The 22,152-nt window shown below is 37.6% G+C and overlaps 2 protein-coding genes across 2 annotated transcripts; both read right to left on the bottom strand.

Moving 5' to 3' along the window:
• Positions 1-2,513: 2,513 nt before the first annotated feature.
• Positions 2,514-3,919, bottom strand: LOC110699997 (putative fasciclin-like arabinogalactan protein 20). Its single transcript, XM_021877484.1, has one exon. The coding sequence runs from the start codon at positions 3,576-3,578 to the stop codon at positions 2,514-2,516; it is 1,065 nt and encodes a 354-aa protein (XP_021733176.1). The 5' UTR covers positions 3,579-3,919.
• Positions 3,920-4,734: 815 nt separating this feature from the next.
• LOC110699953 (tetratricopeptide repeat protein 5-like) lies at positions 4,735-15,446 on the bottom strand. The gene is given in 14 exon segments (XM_021877444.1): positions 4,735-5,139; positions 5,250-5,321; positions 5,808-5,877; positions 6,453-6,567; positions 6,669-6,726; positions 7,047-7,184; positions 8,537-8,590; positions 9,203-9,297; positions 9,592-9,681; positions 11,754-11,811; positions 11,894-11,923; positions 11,925-12,005; positions 12,113-12,222; positions 14,944-15,446. Coding segments are annotated over 14 exon segments (1,287 nt in total). The 5' UTR covers positions 15,140-15,446; the 3' UTR covers positions 4,735-5,019.
• Positions 15,447-22,152: the final 6,706 nt, after the last annotated feature.

Here is a 22,152-nt window from a genome sequence, read left to right as displayed (position 1 = left end):
CAATTGGCTCCCGCTTTTTGGATTTAGGATGAGGAGTCGCCTCTCGCCCTTGAACTGGCTTCCTCTTCAGTGAAGTGGAAGGTTTTTTGGCCGACTGCTCTTTGACTGACGCAGGCGGCTTTTTGTTGATCAATTCTTGAATCTCTCCCTTGAAGTCCCTCATGAAGGTCATGAGTTCGTTCCTTGTGATGGGAGCAGACCCATCAGTCGGCTGTTGCCGAGCAGGCGGTGCGCCTGCTGGCTCGCTTCCTGTTTGAAGATGCTCCCGTTCCCTCCTTTCGGTATGACGGGTACGTCGGGCCCTTAGGGTCCCGTCTGGAGCTGTATGAGTTTCCACTTCAAATTCACTTTCAGTGTCATGGTCCGACTGAACTTGAGGGTCGTTTAGGGGACGCCTCTCTTCAGGAGTCGGTACAGACTTGGATGCCATCTCAGAAGTACTCTCCCCACAGACGGCGCCAAATGTTTCGGGGTTTTCTGATGTCCTGCGGGAGAGTTACAACACCGAGACTGGAACCGGACGCCTGTACCTGCAAAATAACGGAGACTCCTGAGAGCTCCGCCTCCAACGGTCAAGTTAGTACCTGATTAAGGAGTAATTGATACGGAAATTAAAGTGGTTTTGCCTCTCTAAGTGAGAGTGTTTAATGTATAATCCGTGTGTTATTAGAGTTCTGTCCCCCTTAATGAGGATTAAGAGGAGTATTTATAGTCTTGAGAAGCGTGCCAGTCTCTAGGTTTAGGGTAAACCTAGGGCTGACCGGGCCTCTAAACAGGATTGGGCCTTGGTGGCCGGTTTTCCCATTTGGCATGGGTGGACACGTGGCGTGTCTCAATTGGTCCGCAGAGGACGAATCTGTGATTGACACGTGGCAAGCTCCTATTGGCCTACGTGAAGGACACGTGGCGGAACCTGGTTGGTCCACTTGTCAGTCGGTGATTGGAGGATAAAAATCCCCTAATCAGTAACAATAAATTAGTTTTTGCTAAAACATTATTTCAATTCCTTTTTAAGTATCTTTCCAGTAACTTGAAACGAGTCAACCGACCCATGATCACTTTTAGTTGTAACACAAGATTTTGAGACCTTTTACTTAAGGGAGAAATTTAATAAGATATAATTTATCTAAAATATTCGAAAATATGATGGAGAGTATAAAATAACAGAGCCAAAAATACAGTATTAACATTATAATTAATGAATTATCATTATATTTGTACAATAGATGAGTTCATTAGAAAAAAACAATTTCTATTCTTGGTATATTGATTTGAATTCTTATGAAGCAATACTGAGTTAATTTGCTATTAAATATTTTTGTAATTTTTCCAACTTATAATTTTTTTTTAATGATTTGCTTCAAAAAAAAATGATAAAGAAATTATCAATTTAAAATATGAGATAAAAAAAAATATAATGAAAAAAGTAAAGATAAAAAAGGATAAAGAATATTTAGATTTCCTCATTAATGTGCATGCTCTAAAGATGTCCAAATTGCCAAACATTTATATTTTATTTTTAAACTAACATGAGATTATATATTAAAAATTTTACTTTGCCTTTTAATATAAATTATGACACTATAATTTCTATATATTTTTTTTTTTTATGTTTATGTTTTATCAATTTTATTTGTTAGACATAATTAATTAATTTTGAAAATTAAATTAGACTTACCGTGCATGGCATGGGTCCTAAGCTAGTAATGAACAATAAAGAAGACAAGTAATCAAGGTTGTTCGTGAACAGTTCGAGTTTGCTCAATCAACACTTAGTCAAAGCTCGACTCTTAAAGGTTTGAACTCAGTTCGAGTTCGAACAAATTTAAACGATCATGAGCCGAGTTGACCATAGTTCGGGCTTGGCTCGCCCGATTAGCACCCTATACGTGTGGTTTTCATTCAATAAGGTTTGGGGTTCAATTCTCTTTCTATGTATTTTTAATTAAAATATTCAATCTTTTTTGAAATCTTATATTATTGTATATAAGTCTAATTTGGGTTGAGACTTAAGAATATGTATATTTATAATATTGTAGTTTGTAATCTTGATTGTATTGTACCAATAATTTAATTGAGTCTATGATTTTCCTGATGGTTACTTCATTACTTCACTACTTAAAGCATAACTGTTATCACCCACATAGCTATTATATGATCAACAACAATCCAATAAAAAAACATCATTATATCTATTCAATCAAACATTAACATGTCCAATTACAACTTTAACATTCAAATTAAAACCAAAATCACAATTCAGTAAAATTAAATGACATTTTACACCATCAAAACTAATGCAACAACTATGAAGATATTCTAATATTCTCAATACCACCATAACTAATGCAACAACTATGAAGATATTCTAACATTCTCAATACCACCATGAACTATCAAACTCACTGAGTCAAGCTCAAAACTCGCCAAGTCGAGACGAAAACTTGTAAAACTCATTAAACCAAGATCAAAATTCATCAAACAAACCGAGTCGAGATAATCGAAAAAGACGATCAAAACTCGATATGATCAGCATCAACCTTGAAGGCATTAGCAGGGGAATAAGCATCTTCTCTCTCCTCATTAACAGCAGGGGAAACCAGAACACCACTTAATCCATGAACAACAATCCCATGATTACGATAAAATTCAGGAAAATCAACAGAAACTTGACCATTAATCATCAAAGAATACGCAGAATTATAGACATTACTCCGACTAACATTAATCTGAAATCCGTTCAAGAAAGTTGGAATCACAAACCCTTGATCTAATTGACCAATCAAATCACCCCAACTCAGCTCACACCCAACTGTATGCCTCAGAAAAATCGACCCCCATTCACTGTAATTATTTTTCCCAAAATGCCCTTCCATTGAAGCATCTGTTGGTGCAAACAGTGTTAACGATTTGTCGTTATTGTTGTCGAATTGGGTCAATTGCATATCAAGAAACGCCGCCATTAATGAGTACCCTCTAGACCTTAAAGAAGCCGAAGCGTCGCGGTACTTACCGGAGCGAGGCGATAAGGCGGCACACTCAGGAGGACTCGGAATCGGACTCAGACTCGGAGTACCCAACTCAGTGGTAGATCCCACAGTGAGATTGGGGTTGAAGAAACGGTCGATTTGGAAGATGATGAAGAACCCATCATCGAAAACAGGGGAGCTGTTGAGCTTGACGCCATTAATGGCGACATCTTCATCAAAATCAGAGGAAGTAATGGAGAGAGAGCTGTTAGGGAGGAGAGTATTGAGTTGGGTTCCATAAGAGAGAGATTGAAGGTCAACGAAGGAGTAGAAGCGAGGGCAAAAATGGAATTGGAGGAGAGAGAGAGAGGGTTGGCCGGAGTTAGAGAGAGAGAAGGAGGAGTCGGAGGGAGTGAAGAGGGTGGCGGAAGAGAGGGAGGAAATGAGGGGTTGAGAGATGAAAGGGAGGATTAGAGACATGGAATTGAAGCCGGAGTCTGAGAGGATTTCGGCGGCGTTGTTGATGGATTCGTCGGAGATGGCGGTGAGGTGAGGAATGAGGAGAGAGAAAGTGAGGAGAGAGAAAATGGTGATGGAGGTGAACGCCATTGTTGAGTGTTTTTGAGGTCTCTGGTTTTTGGGAAATGGAGGTTGCTGTTGAAGAGGAAGAGTGAAGAAGATTCTTAAAGTGGGTTTGTTATAAATTGGCGGGAAATCTACTTGTGGCTTGGTTTGTTACTGAGTGTGCCCTGCTTTCCTTTTATATTCTTATTACACGAACGAGTTTAACGCTATTTTCACTTCTCTTTTGTGCATTATATATGCAAGGATAAACATATTTATGGGAATCGTTTCAATTAGTACTATTATAATATTACTCGAGTTTTTTTTAGTTGACATGTTTGACTTTATCACTATTTACACACTCTCTTCTAATCGCGTTTTATGGTTTATATGTAATGAAAATATATAGTTAGGTAGGATATTGTTAGATTCGTCATGATATATATTTTTAAAATATTAAATTTTTAAAATATTTGCTTATATTGGTAATTAAAGATATGAATGGTTGAAGTTGTGCATTGATAAACGTGACTAAGGAAATGTATCAACTAAGAAGAAACAAATGAAGTATATGGAAAATTAAAGTTATTAACGGTTAAAGATTTGCATTGCAAAGCGTGATAAATGAAACATGTCCATTAAAAAAGAACAAAGAAACAATTCCCTATGTACTCCCTCTATCCCTACTTTTTGGCCCCATTTTACTTTTTACCGTTTTCAAAACGCGTTTAAAACGAATATATCTTTATTTTCATGCACATAAAAATTACAAAAACTTGATATTAATAATACACAATGAGGCGAATATTTCAAGATTCACGTATTATATTATCTCTTATAGATTAATGATAATCAATGATCAAAGTTTTAAAATCTTAACCTATTTTTTAGCAATGGGACAAAAATTTACGGATGGAGGGAATAGTATACACTGTCTACCTGTCTAAATCTTTATACAACTCTTTAAAAGAGGATTATAAAACTTTTAATTCAAGTTCGTTCATTTTTTTGAAAGTCATATAATATACATGCTAGTTGGTTCTTTCTTTTTTTTTGTTTTTTTTTAAATAGAATATACATGCTAGTTGTTAATCCTGCTAAAGTTAGCGGTTTAGCGGTTTTATGAAGAAAAAAATTGCATGTAGAGATAGTACAGAGTATTTGTTAAACCAACATATTTTTGTAATTTAGCTATGTTTAAGCATCAATTAATTAATTGTCATATTTCATCTATTCATTCATATGTCTTCACTTTATCACACAGAGCACATCAAAACTTTATACAAATGTCCAATTAGAATATGAACACATAAAATGAAAACAATAACCACAGGGAAACGCTGGAGTAAACCTATATTTGGATTATGCTAAATGATTTTGGCTAGTTTACACAATGTACAAAATTACAAGTCACTAAGAGAGCTATAATGCACCCCTTCTCATGTAGTTGCAGATATATACTCAAAATCGCAACGACCTGGTGAGGTTAAGTGGGCTTATGCTGTGCATAGAATGATGTACTTATTGCTTGATTTGCTGACAGTGCTTTACCATTCACCATCACTTGCTCTTTGAAATCAGCGCGAATAGACTTAAACGAATAATGCTGAAATGATTACGAACAAGAAAAAAAGAGCCAGGATGAGCATGAAAGAAAACATCATATTCAAAGGCAAAACAAGTGAAGGCACTAGTAAATTAAGAATTGCAGCATACTTTTCCTTTCCAAGAAAAATTGACATTCTTGAACCAAGGTTCCAGCAACGTTATTTGATCTCCCTCCCTGATCTGTTCACCACACGGAAATACATAGTTATTCACAAATATCCCAAGTGTTACCGAAGTTATATGTGAATTTTCCACTACTCCATCAGGTTAAATAAATCTCACCTGCAATAGTACACAATTTGGTTGAACTGTGCTGAAGAAACAACTATGTAGGGTGTACAAATGTGATTGATATTCGGAGCAGTATTCTTGAAATGAGATTTAGTTTGTTTTACTTGACATATAAGTAGATGAAATATGACAATCAATTACATTAATGTAAATGACTGTCCAGCAAGCAATTTGTATCTTTTTAGTGTAATAGCAGGGAGCAGCTTAAATTTCGAATAATTATCCAGAATATCTCCCCTAGAATAAATAAAAGAGAGATTTTTTTTTTTTTCTGTAGCAAATCAAGTAATATAAATTCTTTAGTGTGATCTTCAAATTAGTTAGGGAATATATAAACGCATGAAAGTAGAGGCTGCTGAAAATGCGGCATCTTACCACATTGTCCTGTATCCCATACACTGAAAGGACAAAACACATCTGATTCGAATCACATGCTACATAATATCTGCAGAATCAATCATACATCGAAATTAGACACAAGACTCATCAATCAAAGCACTAGCATTACAAGATTTCAAACATGAACAAGGGCCCCAAAGCAGAGGGTTGTCTAGAAAAGACCAACAGCAAACATCTGCACTCTCTAATTCCCTCTTTACCCCAAATCACCTGAAATTTAGCAAGTGGCAAGCTTGCATGATTTATTATTTGCATGGTAAGCCATAGAAAATGTGGGGAAAGGCAACTGCCTAACACCCTTCCTACTGGATTAAGCAAAGGCATTATTGCTTCGCAACATTTAAAGCATGCACAACACTAACCAGTGACAAAACAAACTGATATGAAGTTATGAACACTTGCCAGGAACAACCACCCACCCTTTTACCCACACGTAGAGATATTGGAAATAAGAGAAGAACCTGTTATTCATTGATTGGCTAACCCTATGTGCAGTGCTACTTGTCAGCTAATGAACATCAGAATGGAACATCTTAAAATCTCATCGCAGCAGGAAAGAGGACAGGTTATTTTATTTAGTAATATATGCAATAAAAGTAATTTCTTGAGAAGAGGACTCACAGTGGTGCAACATTATCGTGTTTAACATAGAAAAGCACTTTGCCAGTAACTGCTGTTGACTTGTTCAGACCTTCAAACAGAAGATCTATAGTGGCCTTTTTGTATGACAGATTTGCTGGATCAAAAAGGCAAGCTGTTAAGTCCTTTTATAAATATATAACCCTGAAAAAGAGGAAAAAGAAACATAGATTTTCTATATAAGGCAGGGGAGCTTACCTTCAACAGGAACTAGAGAGGACACAAGAGAAGCCAGACGCTTAGCTTTAATATGTCCCTGTCAGGAAAAAATATTATCTAATGATCAGTAACATCAAGGTTGTTAAATTAAATGCATCGAGAATCTAAGATCTTTATCTCTCAACAGTTCATATTCTACTCTTACCATCTCTTATCATCAAGGTCCTAAGATCTCTACTATAAGTAAATTGCAACTCAAGATAAGAATAGAAGGATAATCCTCAAAGTTTCATCACCAAAATTGTTACTTATTGCAAATACCATCCAGTATTAATCCTCTCTTGGAGAGTTATAAAAGATTCAGATGTATATAGCATTTGTCCTAATTATTTGAGACTTGTGAGGAAAAATTATAACCTTTAGTAAGCTCTCCAATTTGTCAAGGAGACCGACCATTTTCTGGATTTCTCCAGAAGCATTTAGAGCAGGGTCAATTTTACAAGCTGCTTCAAATCCATTCAGTGCCTTGTCGTAGTTCTCGAGATACTTGTTCACCTGAAAGAAACACTTTTTCAGTATTCTTGAAGTCAAGCCGATCATCTAATGCAATAAAAATTAGATCTATAGAAGTAAAAATGGGAAGTGGCCTGGAAAGCAAGCACTTAATTATGCTGCGCTCAAATCAGCGACCTATAACCTTGCTCAAACTAGCAGCGCAGGATTAGAGTAATTTATCCTGCTGCACTCAATGAGCAATGATAAACCTTCCTCCAATCCACAAAAAAAAAAAAAAAAAAAAAAAAAAAAAAAAAAAAAAGTCACATGCACATCAACCACGATTTATTGAACAAAGTAAGCCGTATACATACAACTCAACCTCAGCTTCCACAAATGCATGTCTTTGTTTCTCAGTGTGTTGTTTAGAACTGCCTTTTCAGATTCAAGCCAACAATGGTCAATTTTTCTACTTCAGGATGCCATAAGCTTATGCTAATTGTATTTTAAATGATAGTACTCAGAAGACTAGGACTACTAGGATGGGTGGAAATAGAAAGAACTCATAGTTGGAACGCAGAAAGTTTCTCATATTGTTGCCAAAGAAATAGACAAATATCAGCTAGAAACAGTAATTAGACATACGTTAGTTAACATTTTGTATATATTACGGCAGAAATGATAATATCTGAACAAAGGCAAGAGTTCAAAATGGTTTCAAGTCTAGATCAGATCTGTATGTAAGAATCTCTATATTGAATAATTGATAACCAAGACTCCTAGGTGTCTTCCTTCCCTCTTTTTTTTTTTTTTTTTTTTTTTTTTTTTGGGGGGGGGGGAGTGGGGGGGGGGGGGGGTGGGGATACATTGAAAGGCATAGGTTTCACAACTAGAAGAATCTAAAATAGTAACCGGAAATAAACCAGTGGATCGCCCACTCCCCTTCCCAGCTGATAGCCCAATACTTTCTCAATGGATCCAAAAGCAAGGCGAGGTTTTTTATAATAATCTCCCCTTAAATAAGGCCTACACATATAACCCACTTCCTAATCGAGCTTTGAATCCCACAAAGAAAATCTAACAAATCCAATAAATAACAATCAACCTTATCAAGAAGCAAAGATACATCATCCAACACTCCCTTGCATTAGATACCAATCCCCAATGATAAAATATTATTGTCTACCAATCATACTCTTGTAATTTATAATACTTTTTTAACTAAAAGATTTAGGACAAACAATCAAGAAGTTTACATATCTGTAAGGAAGCCAGTAGGCAAGAAACTATAAGGGAATAACCGAATAAGTAGTCAATGTTGTCTTGGCATAGTGATTGAGGTCTGAATATATTAAGCCTATAATAAGCTTCAAACAAACCCAATAAAAAAGGAAATAAATGAATGCACTTACTGTGGCACAGTTGAAATACAGATCTGGATTGCCCTTCATCATTTCATCTTTCTCCTGTATTATGACCACACAGCGAACATAAGACACTGAAAAGTCCAAAACTTAAGATCTTCCATGGCTAGATCAGATTCCAAACACCAAAGGAACATACATTATTTTCCATGCTAGCTTTCCAACAAAATAACATAGATATTTGCATATTCTTGGTATATCACAGACATGAAAGATTGAATTAAGCATTTCCACAATATATGCTGAGAGAGTATCAGAGCATTTCTATATATTTTTTTTTTTCTGTGAGTACAAGGTACAAACATTTTTCATATTACATATTTTGTTAATCTACAGCAGTCTTACCATTATGCTTAAATTATAGAAAGCGAGTCATTTATAGTTAAGAGGTTTCTGCAGTAATGCTGTCTTCAGCCTCACTCCAGCCATATGTTCTCATTGACCAACAGACCTCATTACATCTTATAAGTAAATAACCATATACTGGTTAAATCATACAAAACACAAGCAATGGAAAACTGATATTCGATTAAGTTTTCATAAATCTGCAAAACTTTCAGATAAAACTATAAAAGTGACATCTTATTAGCCTAGATGAAATTGAGATAAAGATAAAATTAATGCAAAAAAGGCTGTTGCTAACCATATACTTACGGCATTTTGGTATGCTTTTAACGATTGACAAAGTTTTGAATGATCCCAGGCTCCCGATGCAAAAAAGCTTGTAAGACATGCATTCCCAAGATTATCTGGCAAACCAAAGACAGGAGTTACAAAAAGCTTCGCTATGAAGGTAGAAGCTATAAAAAAAAGACACAGTATAGTAAGTGACCAGATCCTAAAACCCTATTCATAAACACACAGCGTTCAATCGAACCGGAAATTCTGAAACATTAAACATGAAACGAACAAGAAACCTAGGAAAAATTGTACAGGTGAGCATATCAAGGACAAAGTACATAGCTAGCAATCCCAATGCAATTAGAAGAAAAGCAGGCAATATATAAATCGTACAAATCAATAGAGAGCCTTCAAAGTCTTACACCAGGAATTTCCATCAGCCACGTCCAAAGCTATAGCTTCCTTAGCATGCCGGATACTCTCATCAACAAGCTCTGCTTTGTTGTCACTATCTGCAATAATGTGACCACACATTCAATAAACATAATACATGGTCCTGCTGATAACATAGCAACCACAGTGCTCTTTAGCTGGTACATTGAGATACAGATAGAGAAAAATGATAAGCATGGACTATTAATATACAATGTGCACCACATTCATTATTTAGCCAACTTCTATGATCAGCTAATATTTGCAGTAGATAGATCAAAATCTATGCTGAATAAAGATCAGCTGCACCTGATACTCCCTCTTTTTGGCACAACCTCCAGAAGACTAGATGCTCTGTTGCCTGGGTATATACAATACACTCATGAAAATGTAATTCCCTCCACGGTAAACATATACTGGGACTCTGGACACAGAAATAACATGGTCTTTTCAAAAAAAAATTGCTTCATTTGTGACACATGTTCCATAATCCTGGGTGCTGGCATGACAGTGTTTCAGGTCACTTTGTCAGCATATAGCTCATAGCTTTGCACTCCCTCCTCCTTTTGTTTGCCTAGTTTCCTTTTTGCTTTGTTCCTTTGAGTTTCTTTGTACTATAAATGACTATGAGGGACCACCGTTTTACTCTCACATTCATTGCACTTGGTCCCACCAATTTTGTCTCCCATCACTCTCCAAAAATTAAGAAAGCAGCAATCCCAAAATGGGGCAAAAGGAAGGGGGAAGTGGGAATAACACTCAGCAGGAAAATAATGCAACTGTCAATGCTAGATATACAGCGTATGTTGCAATTGCTAAATCATTTCCTTTGTCGTGGTGGGACTTTACTAAAATGGCACTATCTTTCAAAAGGGGGTTGCTAATGTCATTGCTCAACCATTTGGATGGACCTATAGCATTTGTGAGAAAAGATTAGTATCCCGCCATTTAGCAAAAGATATAGGCTATGTTCAGTTCACATGATCTGATCTGATTTTTTCTAATGTGGTCTGATCGGGTCCAATTTTATTTACTAATTTGACCAAACCCTAACCTAATTTGTACACTAATCCGTAAGATTAAAGAAATCATCAAATGAGATGTCATTAGATTCGAAATAACATAAAATTTTCAAGGTGTAATTTTCATAATTTTTTAAATTACGAAAATAAAGGATATTCAACAATAAACAAATGCAGGTACAAAAGCTAAGATAAGATCTAATCTAATCTGATTATTTATGGTATAAGTTGGTATCAATAGTTATGGAGGAATTGCTTACAATATAGTATATTCATTTATATATTGTTGTATTTTCCCATGCATAGGCCCAAGTTACCTAATACTCCCTTACACCCACCCCCCAGCATTCCATATTAATACTTTCGTTCCAATACTCAATACTTTTGCGTATTAATACTCCCATATTAGTGTATTCGTCGTATTATGATTATAGGATTTAATGAGGAGGGGTGTTGGAGAATAAGAATAGATCAACAAGGGTGGGGTTTGTTTGTTTGTCTCCATTACTCCAACCAAACACCATAGTGGCTTTTAGGGGAGGGGGAGGAAGTTCCTTCTTTTGCTATCCTGTTTCTATTGTTTCTTTTGCAGGTGACCTAATACTCCCCTTCATTGACCCCCGATTTAAGTCTTTTATACCAATTCTCCCCCCTCCCCCCCCCCCAAAAAAAAAAAAAAAAAAAAAAAAAAAAAAAAACCTTTTATATTTAATAGGCTGTATTTTTTATATCGTATTATGACCCCTTACAAAAAAAAACCAACATATTACGATACCCCATCTAGTGTATTGTGAATTTGTACTTGTTCCCCGTATTGGAGCGTGCTACGTATTAGGTAACCCTGCCTCGTACTTGTTCTGCGTATTGGAGCGTGCTACGTTAGGTAACTCTGCCCCGGCCCAAGGCTAGCAAGTATATTTTTTCCTAGAAGAAATTCCTACTTTACCCACTTTCAAGTGGTATGGATCCAGAGCAAACTTTTGTAATTTAATGGAATCGACAATTATCTATTTACATAGCTAATGCTGCAACTGAAGAGCTACACATTCAAAAGATCATCAAAAGCACTCCAAACTTGAAATATATGATACATAAGCAACTTATAAATGAATGGATGAATCAACACGAACCTTGAGCCATTTTCCTTTCCAGCATCGACAACTGACATAATACATTTTTGTCTGGACCCTGTACAGTTCATGTGAACAATAAACAACTAGAGCAAGTCATCGTTTTAGAAGCAGCTAAGCAAAGCAATTGCAGATATTACCTTACTTAATGCACGATGAAAACAGTTTTTTCGCTGATACTAATTCTCCTTTCTTCCAAAAGCAATTCCCTAGGGATAGCCAGGCATCTGTGAGAGATGGGTTCAACTTAACCTGGAGAGACAATAAACGTTTGACATGAACAAAAAAAAAAAAAAAAAAAAAAAAAAAAAAAAAAAAAAAAACCGACTTAAAACCAACTGTATATAATTGTAACCTACTGCTTTTGAAAGATGATCTTCAGCCTCCTTCCTGTAGTCTGGAAAAACGTCCAATACTTTTCCTTTCAAATGTTCATAAGTTGCACGCTGAATTGCAGATTTCCTGAACTCTGCAGAAGAACAATTGGGTTTTCTTACATAAACTATGACAAAACCAACCTTGTTTGCAGAAATTAACAGCAATAATAGAACTAACAATTCTTATCAGCATATCAAGCCAAAGCAAACTACTTCATGAATATATATATGTGAATAATTCGGATTGTAAGGAATCCCGCTGATACTACTTCCAATATTTCATTAAATCTTTTTATTTATCCCATTTCAGCTTGGTGCATGACCTTGTGACTATTCTAATTATGTAATTTTAACACAGGATAAATATTTATTCTGCAAGACTGTTCAAGTATACTGAAAGGTGCAAGCATAATACTTTGTTCCTAAAAAGTAGGGTAGTAGGAAACGAACATCCAGAATTGAAAACTAAGGAAATTTTTTATGTAAGGCAGCCCTGAATTCAAAAAAATAAAAAAAAGAATAGAAAAATACATAAATTTTCTTGTGTATACATCTGAGCTTAGCGACATCATTACTACCAAAAGAAGAGAATGGTAGAAAGGAAAAGAGATTATAAAAATCTAGAAATCCAAGGATGACAAGAATATAGAATTTTAAAGGAGAGTTTTCCAAGAGCTTGTATGTTTGATAGTAACAACTAACAAATCATAAGCAAAGAATTATATAGTTAAATTAAATTAAAAATCGATTGATGCATTTGGAAATGCTTAGAGCTTAAAGTTACTTCACTCAAAAATAGACTCTTACGATTTAAGAGTTTAACATAGAGGGGTTACGTAAGTTGATTATGTTCACTTGCCTAAAAGCTAAAGCTATAAAATAAGGGATAAACTTGAAATATCTCCACCCAACAAAACTAGGGCTTTTTCAACACTTCATTAATGACAAACAAAGGAACAAGCATTGCAACTGATATCGCAATGTCAACAATTTAACTTATCACTCTGCTGCTAATTAATTGCCATGTAAACCATGCAACAAACCAGTGTCACTGGCCAATCTGGACAGATAGTAGTTGCTCCAACAAGTAGCTCACTAAATGCAGCATATTGCACATAATTTCACAGCAATAACTACTTAAAACAAACATTTGGCCCGAATTCAAAAATATTAGTCCATAATCCCCCCCCCCCAACAACTTCTATACATAATAGGATGAATCATGCCCATAAATCATCTCACATTACCAACTTCTCATTTTGGTTTTACATAATACACAGGATTTAAAAAGAGACATAGGCAATTGTTGTTTTCTTATTAAGAACAGAAATTAAATAATTATCTATCTCTCTTTCAGTCTCTCCCAATCAATGAAATTTGGCAAAAAGAATCATGATGACAAAAACCATTGTCAAACCAAATTAGCTAACCAAACAAAAGATCCCTCAAAAGATCTACCCATTAAACAAAATACAATAATCTCTTGTTCCATTTCTCTACCTTTTCAATCAAGAACATAACTTGCACCAAGCCCAGAGGAGGTTGGCCCTACCAAGTTTGGGCTATCAAATATATAAGATCTATTACCCGTGATTCTAAATTTAGGCATTATAGTTCATCTAAACAATAGATTGAGGGTTCAAAACTTCTCTAAAGCAATTTAAAGTTCCACCACAATTTCCACTTATCTTGTAAACCAAACATGTTCCCAAAGAAAATATTAATTACTACTAGAGTATATACTTCCCCCATTCTTTATTACTTGACCTGCTTTGTCTTTTGCACTATTCACCACCCCTCATTTGACCGTCTTTTGTGAATAATATGTAAGGAAAAATATATTCATGTATGATCTTTTTGGATTCGTCTCAATAAGTATTATCATAATATATAATTTTTATAATTTTAACTTATGGAGAATTTAAGTTATTGATCGTTAAAGGTTTGCATTGACAAGCGTGATAAAAGAAACAGGTCAAGTAAAAAAGAACAGAGGAAGTATTTTGCACACTGGTCACATGAATTTCAAGAAATCAATTTGATGACCAAAAAAAAATCATACATTATATAAAATAACCTACTGTTGGTGAGTACTTCAGAACCAACAACTATAAAGGATTCAAGGCCACTTATTCGTAGCCAACACAGACTAAAGGCAATTTGTGGCAAAGGATTCAACATCATAATTCATAACCCAAGGGCAATGGACATTTTGGCTGCCAAGTATTCATGTATATCTCATTCAAAGTCCAACTGCTCCAGTACACGCTTTTCAACTTACAATATAACAGCTATAGAACCTTAATCCCAGGGCTGTAAACGGCGTTTATGAATTTGTTCAAACAATGTCAATAAGCTGGCAATTATAAAATGGCGCATTGTCAATCTTGCCAATGTACTCACATAAGGGAAAATTGCTCAACAGCAACTCCCTAACATAAATCACAAACTACGCAATAAATAATCCATCATCAAACAAAATTTCAACCACCTAGTATATACATAACATTAATAAATCTAACAATCTCTTTCTGTCAGTATCAAATTGTTAATCCTCATGAAATTTCACTGCCACTAAAATAAACTATTTAACTCTGCTAGATCATGTTTAGATCAAAATTTATACTGTATTAAAAAAATTTATAAACCAAACAAGAAACATCATTGCATCGAAAGTTTGCTAAATCATAAATTCATACATAACTACTAATCGCAAACTTCAGTAATCAATTAGAATGAATTCATTAGATTGAACTAAAACCCAAGTAAAATCACAAATAACTGCAAGAACAAAAAGAAACAAACAAAATTACCAGGTGGTATAGAATCAAGCAAGTTGAGACAATACTGAGAATCCTGCTGCAATTTGGAAATTTTGTCATCTGGGTTTTTGGGGTAAAAAGTGTCCCTAATTTTGTAAAGATTAAGAGTCGCCATTGAAGCTTTAAGAAGTGGATCTTCATCAGCATCATCGGTTTGAGTTGATGGGTTTTGGGTAATGGAGTCCATTGTTGCGATTAATGCGAAGCTCTTTGAGTTGGTGCACCAATTTCACTTTCACGTCTTGGCTTTCCTGCTTTGGTCTGGTCTTGGCTAGAAAACGTACTTTCCAAGAGTACAAGGTTTTTTTTTGGAATTTGATTTTCGAGGGACTAGTATTTTTTTTTTTTTTTTTGACAAAGGGAACAACAAAAGAAAACTAAAAGATATGAAAAAGTAAATCCCTACGCCTAGCAGCTATAGCAAGAGAGTGCGCCTCCATAACTGAACCCCGAGCGACCTTACGTATATGGCAAGTAGTAAATGAAGATAACAGACCAAGAATATCCCGCAGTATCCAAACCACTGAAATATCAGGAGATACACTATCCAGAAGTGAAGGCAGATACTAGTAAAACCCCGTTGTCGAGCATGCTTAAGCCCATAGAGACAAGCTAAAAGCTCAAAATGAAGAGCAGAACTAGCCATGCAAGCCCGAGCACCACCCCCCAAAACCCTGGAAGAAGCAGCCTCCCGAAAGCACCAACCTGCACTAGCATTACACGTCCCCTGCTCCCAAGCACCACCAAAAAGCAACAGGTTCTCACAAGAAGCAGAAAGGTTTCCCCGAATGACCCTACTAAAAGGAGAACAAGTAAACCCCGGAGAAGAGATAGAAGAAGAAGAGCTGACAATTTTACGAGCCTTCTTACTACGGGTAAACCAATCAGAGGCCAAATCAAGCACCAAGTTAGGAGAGTACACCTCCGATCTAAATCTAATATTGTTCCGAGTTAACCAGATAGCCAACAAGTACCAAAGAAGCGGTCTAGCGCACACCAATTCTTGGAAACCACAAAACTGGAGATAACTTCCGAGAACCAATCTTGGAAAGGAAGAGGAGAGTCCAGGGAAGGGCCAGCGTCCCATGGGAAAGAATCCCAAATAAACCGAGAGAAGGAACAACTCCGGAATAAGTGTTCTGTAGATTCCACGGCAGAACGGTAGTAAAGGCAAAGCGAGTCAATAATCAAAAGACCCTTGAGAACAAGTAAGGCAGCGGTAGGAAGGGCATTATGCAAAATCTTCCAAGTAAAAACCTTCCATTTCGGAAGAATAGGTAAACCCCACAAGCGTTTCCACCAAGCAGGAGGCAGATGAGAAAAACATTGAGAATCATTCTGAGATATAATAAAGGAGTTAGCTGATTTGGTGGAAAAAGATCCATCTCGAGTGAATTTCCAGTAGACATAGTCGTCAATCATCTGAAACGGACGATCCAACCCAAGGATCGCAGAAGCAACCGCATCAGGAAAAAGATACCGAATCAGGGAAATGTTCCAAGAAGAAGAATATGGAATCATCAAGTCCGACACTAAAGATGGCCGATTATCCTCAGTAATTGAATCCTTAAAAGTAACCTCAATATTTGGGAGCCAACAATCATTAGAAATACTAATCTTATTGCCCGAACCAACCTTCCAGGCAAGACCAGAGGAAAGAACAACACCCCCCTCAACTAGCCCTCAACTGCCCCACGACGGCCTGGAACAAGAAACAGAAGGGGGACTCGAAAAGAGGGAAGGATACTTCGCCTTAAGAACACGAGAAGCCAAGAGCTGCGGATTTAGCTTCAACCTCCAAGCTTATTTAGCTAATAAAGCCACATTAAAAGACCGAAGGTGGCGAATTCCTAAACCTCCCAATCCTTTGGGAAGATGCAAAGTACTGGAAGGAGCAAGAGCTAAACCTCTGGAATTCTTACCAGAACTCCACCAAAACCGAGCAAGCAGCGAATCAATCTTATCACAAATAGTGGCGGGAATTTTGAAAACAAAAAGGATATGATTGAAGGTAGCCACCAAGATAGAATTAATAACAATCAGTTTAGCAGCAGGAGAAAGGTGCAGCGAGGCAAAAGACGAAAGACGCTGAACCACTTTATCTACCATTAACTGGAACTCCTTGCATTTACCACGACCCAAATCTACCGGGAGACCCAAATATTCTCCAATAGAAGAGCGAGAATTCATACGAAGAGTCGAGGCCAAATAATCTCGGTAATCATCCGGAGTGTTAGAACTAAACTTCACAAAAGATTTTTGCAAATTAATCATCTGACCTGAGACTGAGCAAAACTCATTTGTAACTGAAAGGATATGGTCACAAGCCATAGGAGAAACCCGAAAGAAAAGCAATGCATCGTCCGCAAAGAAAAGATGAGAAATCGAGGGAGCCTGGCGCGAGATGCGCAAACCTTGAAATAGACCTTTCTTTTCATCTCGACGAAGCATTAACGAAAAGACTTCCATACAAAGCACAAAAAGATAAGGAGATAATGGATCACCTTGACGCAAACCACACTGTGGAATAAAAGGCTGGGAAGGAGACCCATTCACCAGGATCTGATAAGACACTGTAGTAACACATTGTTGCAATATATGAACTCAGTACGGGGGAAACCCAAAATGCCGCAGAGTATCCCAAAGGAAATCCCAATTCACCCTGTCGTAAGCCTTATTCATGTCAAGTTTCAAAGCCGCCGAGCAAAGCCTAGTAGAAGAAGTTGACATATAAGATAGCAACTTATGGGCTAGTAGCCCATTATCCGTCATAATCCGACCCAGCACAAAGGCATTCTGCGTATCCGAAATCAGAGAAGGAAGCACTCGACGAAGCCGATTAGTGAGGCACTTCGCAATACACTTATAGAGCACATTACATAAACCAATAGGACGAAACTGGGATGGAGTTTCTGGATGTTCGACCTTAGGAAGTAACACTAAAAAGGTACGATTCCATTCCTTTAACAGGTAGTCATGGGCGAAGAAGTACTGGACAACATCAACAATTTGGGAACCCACCACCGCCCGGTGACTTTTAAAGAAACCTACTGTAAATCCATCCGGACCTGGAGACTTATCCGACCCAATGTGGAACATTGCATCCTTAATTTCAGAATAAGAAAAAGGATTAAGCAGGAACTGGCAGTCGTCAGAGGAAAGAGAGGGGATATCTAAATCATCCCACTGACAAGGTTGCGGAGACGGATACGACCCATCACAATAAAGACAAGAGAAGTGCTGCTGGAGGAGATCAGAAATTTGGGGGTAGTCAGAAACCCATTTATCATTTTCATCCCGTAGACCCATTATTTTATTACGCCGTCGCCGAGCTTGAACCGAACGAAAGAGAAGACTGGAATGAGTATCACCTAATGCATCCCAACGAGTCTTACATCGCTGTTTCCAGAATAAGAAAGCAATCTGGGCTCGAGAGAGTTTTTCTTGCCGAAGGGAAAGAAGGTCGCTCCACTCCCGAGCAGAATGCAAATTAGAAGAGCCAACTGCAATTGAACTCGGCAAATCTTGCCAGTCAATGCCCCAGCCCCTTTTATTAGTAACACACCAAGACATTAAACCTTTCCTAATATCATCCAATTTCCTTGAGACAGAGAACATAAAAGAACCAGGATAAAAGTGTTGCCATTCCTAAATAAACAAAGTAGAGATCTCTCTCAGACCCAGACACCAATTTTCTATCTTATACGGACGTTTCCTGCAAGTTGGCAAACCAAAATCCCGCAGAATTATAGCAGCATGGTCCGAAAATAAGATAGGTTGATGATAGATAGAAGTCTCAGGGAACCGGTCAAACCAAGACGGAGTAGCATATCCTTTATCAAGTCTTTCATAAGTAGGATTCTGTAATTGTCCATTAGTCCAAGTGAAATGGGGACCAGAAAACGGGATATCCATTAACCGAGAGTCCAATTTCCACTCAATAAAATTATGTCAACCAGGAATCTCAGAAGATCCCCCTACTTTAACAGAAAAGTACTATACTTGGTTAAAATCGCCTAAAAGAACAACATTTGGAACTGAAATAGTATGTTGGAGATTTCATTCCAAACCGAACTTCTAAAAGAAACGTGAGGCGAACCATACACAAATATAATATATTTTATTGCTTGACCAGGAACCGACACTTCACAAAATATCACATTCGGGGAAATAGAAAGCGACTTAACTACTACAGGGGCAAACCAAAAAACTACTAAACCCCCATTAAGACCTAAAGCATCTATTCCACAAAACCCATCAAAGCCAACTAGAGATAACTTTTGTACATCCATACTTACAGAAACTAGAGTTTCCATGAGAAACATAATATCTACAGCAAAAGAGCGGACTAGAGAAGCAACATACGAAACCTTAGGAGAGTCCGCCGAGCCAAGCCCCCTACAATTCCACGCGCCTATATTCATGGCCCTCTGGTGGCTCGTTACGGGCAGCCATCTTACCCATAGATTCTGCTGAGTTACCATCCGAAGAAGAAGAACCATTAGAGTTACACTTGCGTTTCTTGGACGGTTTGAGGAACGAGAGACAGACTGAACCAACATCTGATGCTTGAGAGCGAGGAGCTGGAGGCTCTAGAGAGTTAGATTGACGTTTGCACGGGCAAACATCCTTGACCCATTTCCACATTCTTTCTCCTTTTTTCGATAATTTCAATGTAAGTGGTTTGCCCTGCCCTGTGTCACGAACCAGAGGGGTAGCAGCACCTGAAGAAGAGTAACCTGGAGAAGATGGGATTGAAATAGGAGGAGAGCAATCCATTGGTGCCGGACCATTCGAGTTCACCTTTGTACTATCAAGAGGAACCTGGTACCCTTGCAGTAATTGTGAGGTGGTTTGTGAGTCATGAGAAAAATTAAGCCCATCTGCAGAAGAATCCGCCATATATCCCAATTCACCCGAGCTATGGGTTGGAAACGAAGTTGCAAGCAACGGAGAAGGTGATGGAAATAAGATGGGAGCTTCAGTCGGAGTAGACAGGGGAAGAGGGGTAGCCCAGTTACTCGGGCCAGCACCGAAAGGGTCTGGGAAAATTGGGCCTGACGGCCCTACAAGCGGAGGGGAGAAGCGACGCACCGTTGTTGTCGTTGCCGGAGTTGGAGCAGCACCACCAATTAAGGTGTATGGATCCAACCTGCGAAACAGGGGAGTCTGATCTGAAGGAAGAGACGAGGCCATCCGAATGGGAGCAGAAAATTCACAGACTTGGGCTTGTTGAGTAGGATTAGGATTTGGGCTACCTAGATGTTGATATTGCTTGCCCACATGAGAATTAAAAGAACTTGAATTACCATTAAAATCTGAACCCGCCATATTGTGAACTTGAGATAGGCCCAAATTAGCACTTGGGTCATACATGTGATTATTAGAAAAAGGCCCAGAGATTTCTTGATAAGAATCCCCACTGCTAGAAGAATAGGAGGAGATAGAAATAACCTGAGCTGGAGCTGACGTGGCAATGTGAATACCAGGTGTCCTAGCAGCAGTTGACCGATTACCCCCCAAAGGATTAGGATGGTAAATTTGATGTGGTAAAGGCAGAGGATCACGTGGAAGTAAATTACATCTTGAAGAGCATATATGATCTGCATGATTGACATGTGTAGGTTCATTTCGCCACGTGCCACAAAACCCAACTAGCTGAGAAAACCGTACTAGGCCACCAGCTCGTGGTGGCTGAGGTTGGGACGGGGAACAGCTGGTGCTTCGAATTCCGCCCTTATTGCACGATTTATACCCAAGTTTCTACGCCATACTTCATCTTGATCGCATCGGAAACCACCAGGAATTGGAGTCGAAAAAAGGCCCGGTAAAGAACGAGCCGGCATAGGACCATAAGAAGGAGAATTCAGATTACCTAGACCAAAAACATCCCCATCCGATGGACGTGAATCACCTGAATATTCCGAAGGATTATTATCATCATGTTCACCGAACCAAAGTTTCGTAGTCCATATTTCCGGGGTTGGAGAAACACCACGAGTTGCATTTGAATATAATGGAATATCCGTAGGACCAAATAAAACACGTGCCCCGCCTTCGTGTAGCTTACAAAAGCGACGCTCAAGGTGGAATGTTACCTCGCTTTGTTCTTTATTACACGTAGTACGACCGTGTCCGAAAAAACCACACTTTTTACAAAATCTAAAAACACCATCATATTTAAATCTTACCTAAGTAGCGCGATTTTCATAGGTCGGGAAGTAACATCCCGCAATTAATGGTAGAGACAAATCTACCAAAATCTTCACCTGAGGACGTGGAATGGGAAAGCCACATTGTAATTCCTCATCCATAGTAACATCACAAACATGAGCTAAAACCGAAGCTGCTACCACAGGAGTAGAGTAACAAATAGGGAGGCCCACAACAGAAACCCACATAGCTGCTAAATTAAGGTTGAGATTTTCAGGTACATGATGACCACAGAGACGTTGAATCACCTTGAGACTACCTTTGAGATGAACCCAACCTTGATTATCAAGATCAACAACATCTTCCTCATTTCCACAAAAAAAGATGAAATCCTCACCATAAGGAAATACTAGAACAGATTGACGCAGATGCCAGTACCTAGAGACCAACCTTTGAACTAATTCAATAGAAAATTCACGCGCATCCCATAATCGACCGATAACGCAAAAATCCCAGCTAATTAAGGTGACTAGTTTCGAACACCGGCGGAGGATACTCAAAGCCTCCAAGTCGGTGTGGATAGACAAAAGTATTAGGAAAGATACGATCACTCATATTGAACTATTAGAGAAGACTAAGAGAAATAGGCTTACGAGGAGGAAGAAATTCTGAGAAACAGAGAATTTAGAGTAGAAATAGTATGGAGATAGGTTTAAGTAAAGTGCGAACTAAAGGAAAAAGAGAGGATTTTCTCTCACTAGAAATTCTTTCTCGAGGGACTAGTTGGATCCCCTTAAAAATAAACAAATAATATTTACTTTTTGCACTCTATTATTGAGTGTATGCATTTGTATTTCAATGTAAAAAAACCACTTTTGTAAATGAGCTATTCATATACTACATTTATAAAATATTTTAAATAATTTGTCCATTTGCATTGCTTAATTTATTCCTTAAAGTATGTGCAAAGAAGGTATGTCGCATTTAAAAGAAAACTGAATAATTATAAAGTATATAATATTAGATTACATGATTATATATACATAC

The sequence above is a fragment of the Chenopodium quinoa genome, unplaced genomic scaffold (assembly GCF_001683475.1).
Source record: "Chenopodium quinoa cultivar QQ74 unplaced genomic scaffold, ASM168347v1, whole genome shotgun sequence".
Taxonomy (NCBI): Eukaryota; Viridiplantae; Streptophyta; class Magnoliopsida; order Caryophyllales; family Amaranthaceae; genus Chenopodium; species Chenopodium quinoa.
The sequence above is the reverse complement of the archived record's forward strand: the minus strand, read 5'-3'. Positions and strand labels throughout refer to the sequence as shown.